At 35.7% G+C, this 12,333-nt stretch overlaps 11 protein-coding genes across 11 annotated transcripts, besides 1 other annotated feature; 10 read left to right on the forward strand and 1 right to left on the reverse strand.

Moving 5' to 3' along the window:
* Positions 1 to 62: 62 nt before the first annotated feature.
* TVAGG3_0685450 (uncharacterized protein) lies at positions 63 to 911 on the reverse strand (the record flags this gene model as incomplete). Its single annotated transcript, XM_001293584.2, has 1 exon — positions 63 to 911. One exon carries the CDS (start codon positions 909 to 911, stop codon positions 63 to 65), a length of 849 nt encoding a protein of 282 aa, XP_001293585.2.
* Positions 912 to 1,049: 138 nt separating this feature from the next.
* Positions 1,050 to 12,333: part of a mobile genetic element that runs on past the window's edge.
* TVAGG3_0685470 (uncharacterized protein) lies at positions 3,053 to 3,454 on the forward strand (the record flags this gene model as incomplete). The annotated part of the gene is made up of 1 exon (XM_051242830.1): positions 3,053 to 3,454. The coding sequence occupies one exon, from the start codon at positions 3,053 to 3,055 to the stop codon at positions 3,452 to 3,454; it is 402 nt and encodes a 133-aa protein (XP_051089417.1).
* Positions 3,474 to 3,629, forward strand: TVAGG3_0685480 (uncharacterized protein; the record flags this gene model as incomplete). Its single annotated transcript, XM_051242831.1, has 1 exon — positions 3,474 to 3,629. One exon carries the CDS (start codon positions 3,474 to 3,476, stop codon positions 3,627 to 3,629), a length of 156 nt encoding a protein of 51 aa, XP_051089418.1.
* On the forward strand, positions 4,009 to 4,233 carry TVAGG3_0685490 (phage tail repeat-like family; the record flags this gene model as incomplete). Its single annotated transcript, XM_051242832.1, has 1 exon — positions 4,009 to 4,233. One exon carries the CDS (start codon positions 4,009 to 4,011, stop codon positions 4,231 to 4,233), a length of 225 nt encoding a protein of 74 aa, XP_051089419.1.
* On the forward strand, positions 4,279 to 5,798 carry TVAGG3_0685500 (uncharacterized protein; the record flags this gene model as incomplete). Its single annotated transcript, XM_051242833.1, has 1 exon — positions 4,279 to 5,798. A coding segment is annotated over one exon (1,520 nt), but the record flags the coding sequence as incomplete, so codon positions are not given.
* Positions 5,959 to 6,417, forward strand: TVAGG3_0685510 (DNA/RNA polymerases family; the record flags this gene model as incomplete). The annotated part of the gene is made up of 1 exon (XM_051242834.1): positions 5,959 to 6,417. The coding sequence occupies one exon, from the start codon at positions 5,959 to 5,961 to the stop codon at positions 6,415 to 6,417; it is 459 nt and encodes a 152-aa protein (XP_051089421.1).
* On the forward strand, positions 6,472 to 7,332 carry TVAGG3_0685520 (uncharacterized protein; the record flags this gene model as incomplete). Its single annotated transcript, XM_051242835.1, has 1 exon — positions 6,472 to 7,332. One exon carries the CDS (start codon positions 6,472 to 6,474, stop codon positions 7,330 to 7,332), a length of 861 nt encoding a protein of 286 aa, XP_051089422.1.
* Positions 7,482 to 8,144, forward strand: TVAGG3_0685530 (uncharacterized protein; the record flags this gene model as incomplete). Its single annotated transcript, XM_051242836.1, has 1 exon — positions 7,482 to 8,144. One exon carries the CDS (start codon positions 7,482 to 7,484, stop codon positions 8,142 to 8,144), a length of 663 nt encoding a protein of 220 aa, XP_051089423.1.
* Positions 8,763 to 9,677, forward strand: TVAGG3_0685540 (organellar and viral DNA polymerase type B; the record flags this gene model as incomplete). Its single annotated transcript, XM_051242837.1, has 1 exon — positions 8,763 to 9,677. One exon carries the CDS (start codon positions 8,763 to 8,765, stop codon positions 9,675 to 9,677), a length of 915 nt encoding a protein of 304 aa, XP_051089424.1.
* On the forward strand, positions 10,519 to 11,133 carry TVAGG3_0685550 (organellar and viral DNA polymerase type B; the record flags this gene model as incomplete). The annotated part of the gene is made up of 1 exon (XM_051242838.1): positions 10,519 to 11,133. The coding sequence occupies one exon, from the start codon at positions 10,519 to 10,521 to the stop codon at positions 11,131 to 11,133; it is 615 nt and encodes a 204-aa protein (XP_051089425.1).
* On the forward strand, positions 11,753 to 12,061 carry TVAGG3_0685560 (uncharacterized protein; the record flags this gene model as incomplete). Its single annotated transcript, XM_051242839.1, has 1 exon — positions 11,753 to 12,061. The coding sequence occupies one exon, from the start codon at positions 11,753 to 11,755 to the stop codon at positions 12,059 to 12,061; it is 309 nt and encodes a 102-aa protein (XP_051089426.1).

The following is a 12,333-nucleotide window of genomic DNA, read 5'->3' on the forward strand; positions in this document are numbered from 1 at the left end:
CAGCCTGAACCTGCACCACAGTCAAGTTGGCAACCAAATCCAACACCTCAACCGTATTAAAATTATATTTTTACCGTTCGATAGTAGTTGTATATGAAACTAAGTTCTAAGTAAAACGCATGGTATAATGGAACTATTCTCTTTCTTCCATCTGTTGTAAACCATACTTGAAAGTCTGAAATACTTCCACTCGGCGGTTCATATAGCTTTGTAGGTTTTTCGTAAAAGTCATTTGCCAAGCATAAAAAAGAGTTTTGTGCACCAGAAAATGAAGCATGAACTATAATAGCATCTGAGTCGAAAACATTTTCATATGTTCCATTAGGGTTTTCGACTTCATAAAAGTCCGGGTGTACTGGATATTCTGCAGGCTGATTTAACATCCTCAAAAATCTATACCATGCCAAGTTGTTATATTTTGTAGAAATATAAACGTTTTCTCCAAGGTCTTCTATTCTATTGAATTTAACAGTTGCATTTTTCCTGTCATATATAATATCGAGATGGTACTCTCCTTCGTCAATGTTAAACTGGTTTGCATATTCGAGATAGATATCGTTTATTTTTTCTTGAAAAGCTTGAAGAGTTGTTTCTAAGTTTACAAGCAAACTAACTTGTAAAAGTTTTCCCTGTTCAAATTTCTCATACGTACGTTTTTCTTTGTTATAGTATCGAACTTCAAAACCGACCGTAAATGGGAAACCATGTATGGCTTCTGAAATGAACTTCATTCTACGAAAGCCAATAGCTTTTGTGACAGATGGGTCTCTTAGCCATCTCAATGGGTAGTCAAAACGATAGCCTTCATGCTTTACGGTCTCTGTCTCAAACTTTTGACCGACATTCGTAAAAAGTTCATCTAATGGTTTAGTTGTAGCAACTCTTGAATTTTCTTTTTCTATTGAAAGCATATTTTATCTAGAATAAAAATGTCGAATGAAACAGCGTCTATGAGAGAAATACAACACAACCGACAACTCATTATACAAGCTCTAAATAAGAACACAACAAACTTTTCAAACTATTCTAAGATATCTGAGTCATTGAAAGAAGGAAACTTAAAACTGACATTAAACCCATTGACAGACGAGTTTCTGTTTCAAGACAATAGGAACCATACTGTTTGTATAAATCCAACAAAAAGAACTTTAAACGAGAAACCTATAGATGAACTTCTTTTGAAGGCAGATATTGACAACAAAGCTGACAAAGAGTATGTAGATGCAACAAAAGACTATATTCTCGCATGGACAGAAAGAACATACCCACAAAAACATCATACACATAACATCTATGACGTAGATGAACTTCAAGAAAAGTTAGATGGCAAAGCTGACAAGAACCATACACATACCATTGCAAATATTACAAACTTACAAGAAACCTTAAACAGGAAAAGTGACGTTGGACATACACATACCATTGCAAATATTACAAACTTACAAGAAACCTTAAACAGGAAAAGTGACGTTGGACATACACATACAAGTTTTACAACTTTTACAGCAGATGATATTACACTAAACACAACCTTGCCAAGTAAAGCTCCAACAATACCACCGGCAACAAGTCTTGTAGATACTTTGATATCTAATGACAATAGTATTATACATCTAAGACAGGAACTCAATGTGCTTAAACAAATTTTGCCGAATCTTATTTACCCGGTTGGCTCTATTTACACGTCAATGAACTCTACCAGACCAGAAGTAGTACTTGGTTTTGGAACTTGGACTCAAATAGTCGACAGGTTTTTGTATTGTGCAAACTCTTCAAAGGAAACAGGTGGAAGTAAAACGATTTCAGGTGAAAACTTACCTGCACACAGTCATTACGTAAGATTAACTACATCTGAAGGAGGTTGGCATAAGCATAGATATTGGGATTGGTCAGGAATGACAAAAGGTAGAGGATATGATGTTAAAGAGGACGTTCAGTTTGCTATAAATTGTTACTGGGATGACACGCAGGGAGAAGGAATTCATTCACATTTCGTTACAGGATATACACATCCAACGGGACAAAGTAAAGACTACATGCCACCTTACATGACAGTTTACGCATGGTATAGAAATGCTTAGTCGTCATTTTCAACTTCTTTAGCATATTCGTCAGGAGTTGTCTTATATTTGTTAGGAACTGTCTTTGAAAGTATACCACCTTGAACCTTAACAAGTTTGAAACGAGGTCTGACAATAGTAGTTTTATCTTCTGCTTGCAGTCTGTACATTTTGCCATGTTTGCCTAAAACTTCATAATATTCTCTTGTATACTTTCTTCTATTTTACGAACACGAATGTGAGTACCTGTCGGGTACTTGTTGTTGTCATAGTCAATAGTATTTTCATATGGGTCGCGTTTAGGTATTTCTATTTTTACTTTGTCACCTTTCTGAAGTTTGAAGCCCGGCATTCTTTCTTGTTCATCCCTTTTGACTAAACTATTAAATATATAGTCTTTCTCTAAGTCGGGGTTGTTTTTCATTTCTTCGGGGGAATGGTTTCCCAAACCTTTTTGTTTACGGCTATTGTAAATATTTAAAACTTGTCTCATCTTTGCCATGGAGAAGTGTCTATATTTGTCGTCATATGACATTTCATTTGCTTCACCACCTTGTGGTTGGTTTAAGTCTCTTAAGATTTTTATACAACTGTCAATGACACCAAGAGCAGAATGGTTTTGGTCGACAATGAAATATTGGTTTACATTTTTTGAACGCAGATAGTTTTTAATATCGTCTGATTTGAAAGAACTTTCATAGTCAGATGTCAGTTTTGTTGGATGGTATTTGTCAACGAATATTGTCAAAGCAGTTTTCACATCTAAAATATTTTTGGACTGTAATGGTATGGCTTCACAGTATCTTGTGTTTTGACCGACAAATATTAGCCAGTATGGTGGTCCATCTTCTCTATACCTCGGAATGTTTTCCAAGATATCCATAAACCAAGCATTTGGTGTTGAACTAAAGATTTTTACCATGAGTGCTTTCTTTGTTGCCTTAGAAACATACGGGTCCTTGTTTGAATTCGTCATTTTTAACCCATAAGAAATGGGTTTATTTGGCGCATTAGCAGGAGTCGCATCCAGATTTTTACCCGCAGTGGGAACAATAGCCAGAGGTGCATTTGGAATTGGAAGGAAGATTTTGAGTACATTAGGTATACTGAAAGAGAAAGCACAACCTATTATACAAACTGTACAGAAAGGTTGGGAGGTAGCACGAGATGCAGCAAATCTTATTCCAAATCCTGAAACAAGAGGAAAAGTTCAAGGATGGATGGACAATGTAGGAAGACAAGCAGGAAACTACTATAACAAAGCAAATGACTACTATAACCAAGGAGGACACTACATGGACCAAGGTGAAAGATTCTTTAACAGAGGATATAACCATGCACAACAGTGGGTAAACAACAACCAACCTCAACCGCCTCAAACGTGGGGAATGTAAATTTTTTTACTGAGATGAAATGAACAATACAGCATTGAGACAAATGGGCTCAAGATGGATTTGTCGGCTTCCAGCAGTTACACAACCACGTGTTTGTCAAGTTCTTCCTATACCTCAGGAAGTTTTAGACCGACTTAAAAAACCTAAACAACCAGTTGAAAACAAACCAAACTAAAATTTTTTACTGAGATGAAATGACCGAAGAAGTTGAAACGGTAGATTTGACACCACAAACAAAAAGTTCAGAACCATTGTCAAAACCTGTCAAAGAACTTACCGATGAAGAGAAAAATTCAATAATAGAAAGTGTGAGGTCTGGAAATACAAACCCTAACTACAAAGTCACTTTTCATAAAAATGGAACGGCTAGTATCTCAAAAAAGAAACAGACTCTCACAAATAAAATATTGAAGTCTGAAGGAGTTTTCGAGACAACAGATGGAAAAGTTTACTTCACTGACCAACAGTTCATTATAGAACATCTCATTGACTTAGAGTCGAAATATTCTAAACTTTACAACAAACACAAAAAGTTGAAAGGAAAACAAAAACAAATGGCATATGACATTTATGAAGATGTTGACGACACTACTGTTCCAGCAAGTGAGGTAAAGTCAGATGAACCGAAAAGTGACGAAAAACCAATAGAAGAAGAAAAACCAAAAACTGAAGATAAACCAAAACCAAAGGTTAGTTTCCAAACTAAACCAAGTCAACCTTCATTAGCTGGTATGGGTTGGCGTCAAAGACTTATGGCAGCCGGTGGTTATGTTAAGTAAAGGAAAAACATTTTTTTTATTTTTATAAAAATGCCCCCATATAGAATGGATAGAAAGTCTGCTAGAATAAAAGCAGAGTTGCAAAGATATGGTTGGAGAGTTTCAAAGAAGTTTAAATATAGGAAGGGAAGACCCATAAAAGTCTATGACAAACTGGCTGGTCTTCGCTACGAAATGGACATAGAAACAGCACGCGCAAATTATCCAAACAGATTAGAGAGGTTAGAAGAAGAACGTCTTATGAACATGCCTTTCAATGTTAATGAGCCTCAGATTGAAGGACACGACGGCTTTGCCAGATTCTACTGGAAACATGACGAACAATTGCATCCTTTGAGAAGGAAAAAAGGAAAAGGTGAAGATGCACATGCTCCGATGGAAAGAACAAGATATGCATATGAAAAGTATCGTGAAGTTAGAAGTAAAATTACTTCTGGTCGAACCTTTACAGTAAACTTTGACAAAGGAAAGAACAAAGAAGGCTTCATGGGTGTACTTGCTGCAATTCAAGACGGAAATAAGAAAGGATACAATCTCAGACTAACCGTAAAAGATTTAGATGGTCATATTTACTATGCACATGGCAATGTCACAACAGCCGCACAACTTCTTGACGCTTTCAAGACTACAAAGAGAGAACAAATGTTTGACTCCGACTCAGACATTTTGAATGCAATTGAAGGAATTGCAAGCGTGAAGTTCGAATGGTACCAACCCAACCCTCAAGCAGTCAGACAACATGCTGGATACTTCCCGTTCAGAAATAAGTCTGACATTGACTTAACAAGGTATGGAATTTACAATTCAATTGAAACAATTGTCAATGAACCTTGTATTCTTACATGTCTCAGGAACTCTGGTCTTGTTACAGATGAGAAGATGAAGTATCTTGAGTCATGTGTGAAGACAAGGTACATTCTCAGAAGTCAATTGTCAAAAGTTGCACCGTTGGCAAATGTCAATATCCGAGTCAACATTCCGACTGAGAAAGGTTCTTCACATGACGACTATGTTGTTGACTTCAAATTGCCATGGTTGAAGATTGTACTTGTCCACAACCACTTCATGTTGAACGAAAGTCTTACAAACCCATTGTTCGGAAAAGGCAAGTGCAACATTGTCAGAGCTGTTAACATTCTTTTCGAGAAAGGCTTGTTGGAACCAATTCCAGATGACAAGCTGACAGAAACTTTTGTACCAAAAGACGAAACAAACTTTTCATTGTTGGTAAGACCAAAAGTTGTTCCAGACAAAGTTATAGCACAAAAGAAGTACACAGTTCCAAAAGGGGTTGGATTGTTCGGATACCAACCTGAACCAGAAGAACTTCCAATGAGGTTGCAAGAACTTCAAGATGCTATAAACAAACTTCCATTGAGACATCCAATCGACGTCAAATTGTATTGGAGAGCTTCTGAGTTAGGTCAGAAGGTTTTATATGAAACAGGTTGCTTTGACGATGTTTATGAGATAACAGGCGAGGTTTCTCAAAAGATAAGAGACTCACTTGAATTTCCACGAACTGGACCCATTGGATGCGACAAGTTCGACTCATATGAAAAAATATACTATGTCGACCTTAACGCTGCGTACATGAGGTTTGTCGAATATATTCCGACTGGAATTCCAAACGAAGATGGTGAGTTCCCGGGAAAGAACTATACAGTTGGAAAAGTCATACAACAAATGTATGATATTAGGAAAGCTTCAAACCCCAAACTTGCAATGACACTCAAATTGCTTATGAATTCGACATGGGGATATTCCATTAAAAAACCTCAAAAGATGAAGAGTAAACACTATGAGAAGGTCGACAACTTTGTTGAAAGGTTTTCTCCTTTTGTTTTGAAATACGAGTTCACCGAAGGTCAAAATGGCTTAGTAACCACAGTAAAACCTATTGTCGAGCATTGGTCCTACCCTCAGTTCGCAAAGGCAGTCCTTGACAACTACAACAAATTCTTCTCCGATGTCAAATCCAAAGTGAAGGTATACTATGAGAACATCGATGCACTCATGACGAACGAAGAAGGATACAACAAACTCATTGAAATGGGAATGGTCGGTGAAAAGATGGGCTTTTTTAAGCTAGACAAGGTATTTTCCGAAGTTCATGTTCTCTCCAAGCGTAAGTACTGGGGAATACTTGAAGACGGCACAGAAATAAAACATTGCATGAAATAAAACATTGCATGAAGTAAAAACGTTTTTAAAACAGTATATTTTTACATATATTAAATGCTTCAGGTTGAAAAACAAAGAACAAAAGTAGCAGATACAAAACCGTTAGACTATATCTTTACAAACGCTGGTAGAAATATTTCAGATGAAGAAATTTCATCCCAAACATACAGGTTTGACTATCCAATTCGTTGGCTTCAAAGTCCTTCAGATGCAAAGGCAATAGGATTTAGAAGAGTTTTGTTTTCAAATAGAACTAACGCGTTTATGTTCGCAGTATATTTTCATGGTCAGTATAAAGGTTCTGATGGTCTAATAGAAAAATTTGACGAAATGAAAATCTTTACAATTCGTTCAGACGAAAGTCTTGAAAAAACTCTAAATGACTTTCAAACTCAAATAAACAAATACTACTGGGAATTTCAAGAAAAATACCACTCTTTACTAAATGGAACATACTATCTAAAACTAGAATACGACAAGATGAACTCCACAGTTTCATTTCAAAAGATTGAAATTAACCCTCCAAGAGATACAGAGTTTTTATATTGGGGGGTGGACAAACGTTCTTGGGCACAATTTCTTCGGTTACTAAACCAGAACGAACCATTACCACCAGATGGTCCATTTAAATTTATACTTCCACCAGCAGATTTGACAGTTTATAGAAACGTGTTCGACCCTCAAAATGTCATGTGTCATGCAAGTTTCAGTTCAAGCAACAACAGTTTTCTGTGTATCGGTAAGGACTTCTATGACTTTGCTTCTAAATTCTACGAACCACCTAGTAACAGTTTCTCTGACTTTCAAGTTTGGTTCACAACAAACGGTGTGCAGCATATAATTCCATTGTACTATGACTTTTATCTCGAATTGTCTTTCATATACAACTACGGAAAAGTGCTGAAAAAGTACTGAAAAATATATTTTAGGTGAAGAGGTGAGATCTCACCTGTTTTCTCACCTGTTTTTTCACCCTCTTGAATTTTGTATAAAAAGCAACCGCCGGAAAAAAGCGGGTTGGTTTTTTTAAAAAAATATTTTTTATTTTTATTGTAAGAACTGAAATGACAGTCGAAGCAAAAACGTTCACGAACAAATCTAATGGCGAAACATTCACAAAAGGCACTTACAACGGTATTGAAGTCTTACGTAGAGACAAGGATGGTTATATAAATGCAACAAAGATATGTCAGCAGTTTAGGAAAGACTTTAGAAGGTTGTTGGAAAATAAGTCCTGGGAAGAGTATTTTAAGGCATTTTGTGAAGAATATACCAACCCGCGGAATTCCGCGGGTTGCTTTTTATACACAGTTCATGCAGGAATTCCCGATGAAATCAAACAGGTTAGAGGAACGTATGTAGACCCAAGACTTGTAAACTATATAGCAATGTGGGCTTCTCCAAAATATTGCATAGCAGTTGGAAAAATTCTGGACTCCATAGACAAGAAAGTTCATGAGAAATTAGATGAAGAAGAACTTGAAGATACAGCAGAGAATGCTAAACCTTTGTTCGAACAAGAAGTTAGAAAAATGCGTTTAAAACAAATAGAACATGAACGTGAGATATGTTCTGGTTATAGAGACTCTCCATACGAACTAGACCAATGGGAACAAGAAGATTTAAAGAGAGAATTTAGAGAATATGAACTCGCTAAAGTTTCATTAGAAGCTGCAGAAGAGAGGTTAAAAGTTTGGGGTCGTTTTGTACAAAAATATTGTGAGTAAATGAACCATTTTTTTATTGAATTCGGCAAAAATATATTTTAGGGTAGATGGTTTTTAGGTGTCACTACGTCACCAGGTAATTTAAACTTCTCTGAAAAAGTGTGACAACATGACATTTTGACAACAACACAGGAAATAAACTTCTTCGTATATGTTTTGTATAAAAAGCAACCCGCGGAATTCCGCGGGTTGGTATATTCTTCACAAAATGCTTGTTTTGTTGAGACTTCTTCATCTAATTTCTCATGAACTTTCTTGTCTATGTTTTGTCAAGACTTCTTCTTCGTATTCTTTCACCCGTTGAACTTTGTATAAAAAGCACCCGCCGGAATTCCGGCAGGTGGTATATTCTTCACGAAATGCTTGTTTTGTTGAGACTTCTTCGTAAATGTTTTGTATAAAAAGCACCCGCCGGAATTCCGCGGGTTGGTATATTCTTCACGAAATGCTTGTTTTGTGCTGAAAACATAGCACAAAAATATATTTTGGGTGAAGAGGTGAGATCTCACCTGTTTTTTCACCTGTTTTCTCACCCGTTGAATTTTCATGAATTTTCCCGAAATAAAATAAAAAGTTAGTTTTTTTAAAAAAATATTTTTTTATTTTTATTGTAAGAACATGTTAGCAACAACAGCACCAAACTCGTTAGTCATGAACCCAACATCTATGTTAGTAGAGATGAAAAGCTTCATTCCTTCTTCATATACTTTCGAAACAGAAATCCAGAAGATAAAGCAGGAACTTCTCCAAGGAGATTTAGACTGTAGTGCAAAAGATGAAACAAATGAAGAATATCTTTATGAAATGCAGGATATTATTGACCATCTACCTAAACTTCCTGAAATACAACAACAAAAGCTTACTATTCCAGAATTCGATGAAATAGAAGTCAAAGCAACTGACTCAGTAGAAACCAAGAAGTTCATACGTAAGGTAAACTATGAGTTTCTTGGATTTCATTGCAACCACAAAGTCATGGACAAAGACTGCGATATGGTATATAAGAACATCTCTGACATATACAAATCTGAAGAATTTAAGACCTACGACAACTTTGTTTCGTTAGTTGCAAAATGTGTATGGCAGATAAGAGATAAAGATAAAAGAGGTAAAGTATGGAACGAACAGATAAAACCAGCAACTTTTGAGTTAAAGAAAACCATTGACACCTTAGTTGTTTTAGCAGGTTTTATTTCAATGTACAATGCTAAAATGAACCCACAATGTTCTAAATGTAAAGCAGCAATGAGGAAATATAACTACTCCGTCAAAGAGATAGAAAGAATGCGAAACGACTATGCAGATTTAAAGAAAGAAGCAGAGAAACCAGCAGAAGATAAAATGGACATGTTGACATTTCTGAACAAAAACTATCCAACAGCTGACGATTTCCTTCTATCTGATGTCAAGAAGAAATATAAAGAAACATTCGGCATAGTTAAAACTTTTGACATACTGACAGAAGAAATAGAAGCTACAAAACTGTTTAGGATTTCAAATATACATCGTACAATTCATGTAAAACGCTTGTGAAAAAGAGGTGAGAAAAGAGGTGAGAAAACAGGTGAGATCTCACCTCTTCACCTAAAATATATTTTTGCTGAGTAAAATGACCAAATTTCATGATATAACTGTATTTTTTTGACGAAGAGAACTTTGACACTTCGTAAAAAAATCCCTGAAATCATATCTTTTATACAAAATTCAAGAGGTGAGAAAAGAGGTGAGAAAAGAGGTGAGATCTCACCACTTCACCTAAAATATATTTTTGCTGAAAAAAATGACCAAATTTCATGAATTTCCTCATATGTTTGCTACCCCGACTTTTTTCGGTCTTGCATAAAACTCTATGAAATCGTAAAAAAATGACCAAATTTCATGATATAACTGTATTTTTTTGACGAAGTGAACTTTTACTCTTCATAAAAAAAAATCCCTGAAATCGTGAAAAAATGACCAAATTTCATGAATTTCCTCATATGTTTGCGACCGGCGGAAAACCACGGGTCGAGATTCCGTACGAAAATCGTAAAAAAACTCTATGAAAATCGTGAAAAATTGCGAGTGGGAGAAAAACCGTAGTCGCCTAAAACTCATGAAAATCGTGAAAAATTGCGAGTACGGAAAAAACCGTAGTCGCCTAAAACTCATGAAAATCGTAAAAAATTGCGAGTACGGAAAAAACCGTAGTCGCCTAAAACTCATGAAAATCGTGAAAAAATGACCAAATTTCATGATATAACTGTATTTTTTTTACCAAGTGAACTTTGACACTTCGTCAAAAAAATCCCTGAAATCATGAATTTCCTTAAGATAAAAAATAGCGTTAGTTTTATTTTTTTTTATTTTTTTATTTTGTATGTAAGAACAGGAAATGACAAACACTGAGTTTGAAACAGTTAAAAAGATAGACAATGAGACCAAAGTGGTTAGAATAGGTGATTTAAACGTAAGATACTCAAAGAAATACAAAAAATATTCTTTGTCAGACATTCTAACACTATCTGAAAAGAAAACATCCCACGACTGGGTTAGAAATGCTTCTACTCAGAAAATTTTGACAAGAAATCCTGAGCTTATGATATCGGTAAGATTCTATGGAACAAGAGCATATCTTATAGACAAAAGTCTTATACCAGTAGTTTTGTTCTGGATTGACCCAGTTGTTGGATATAATTTCATAACATATGGTTCATTCGATACGGAACGTTGCAGTGAGGGCTTACTTTACATCGTTCAGAAACCGAAGGACTTCAATACAAAGAGATATAAGATAGGAAGAACATTTAATATAACTCAAAGATATGACAGTATAGTCAATAGAGTCAAGGTTGCGTTTGTTAACGATATGAGAGCTGCTGAAACAGAACTACTTGAAAAGTTTGAGAAAATGTATGGTGCTCCCACGAAAGGTAAAGAAACTTTCGAAGTAGATGAGATAGCTAAAGCTATAAAAGTATTTGACGAAGTTGCTGAAAAATACATGTAAAGCGTTTATTTTTGGTCTTTTATACAAGATAGAAAATAACGCTAATTTTATTTTTATTTTATTTTTTATTTTGTATGTAAAGACAGATATGACAACAACAGAGAACACAACAACTGCTATCGTTCATGAAGCCATAAGTGAAGAATACGAGTGGGTTCAGTATAACAAACAGTTACGTCTCATTCGTTCGGTCAAAGATGACATGTACCAAATGCAAAGTATTTTGACAGCATGTTTTGCTCCAGATACTAAGCTTCCTAAAGACTGGTTTAGGAACCAAAGCACTATTGAACTATTAAATGAAGCACAGCGAGACATACTTTTTTCTGAAAACAGTGAAGAACAGCGAGTGGGAGAAAAACCCCAGTCGCCAAAACTCTATGAAAATCGTGAAAAATTGCCAAATGGTTTGAGAGGTTGGTATGTACATAGACTTCTTGTAAATGCTGTTGCAATGTGGGCTTCGCCTCGTTATGCTTGGTATATTTACAGACTTCTTGACGAACTTCATAGACAAGAACGTGAAGAGCTAGAGAACAAGCTTGAATCCAAAGACAAAAACATACAGAAAAGAATACCACGTTCGGTACCAAAAGGAAAGGAAAAGAACTATAAGTATATGATTTACACTGAAGAGATGGAAAATGAAGAAGACAGAGATATGGTTATGTTGCATTTAGTCAGAAGAAACAACAAAAGCTTTTACGACCTTGCTAAGATTTACAAATCTGACAGAAATTGGTTCTATCGCGAAAACTTACCGATTTCAATGACACCGAATGAAGATGTTAAACAGATAGTTCAAGATACGTTACCTCAAACACACTATGATATGAAAGGTTGTACAATTCTTACATTCAAAGAAGATTTGCCGCTACTGAAGGAAAAAATAACAGAGTATTTTGACAACTTCAAAGAGGAAGAGTAAATGAACCATTTATTTTTCAAGCTTGACACCAAAGATGGCTCAGGTAGCTCTAGATGGTAAATTGTCTTGTCCGAGTCCTTCTGGCATTCCGAGTCCTTCCATCCGACATTCCGAGTCCTTCCTTCTGGCATTCCGAGTCCTTCCTTCCGACAGGAAAAGTTTTTCCTTCCAACAGGAAAAAATTTTCCTTCCAACAGGAAAAAATTTTCCTTCCGACAGGAAAAATTTTTCTTTCCGACAGGAAAAATTTTTCCAGTTGTCCGTCGTAAACC

The sequence above is a fragment of the Trichomonas vaginalis genome, chromosome III (assembly GCF_026262505.1).
Source record: "Trichomonas vaginalis G3 chromosome III, whole genome shotgun sequence".
Taxonomy (NCBI): domain Eukaryota; phylum Parabasalia; order Trichomonadida; family Trichomonadidae; genus Trichomonas; species Trichomonas vaginalis.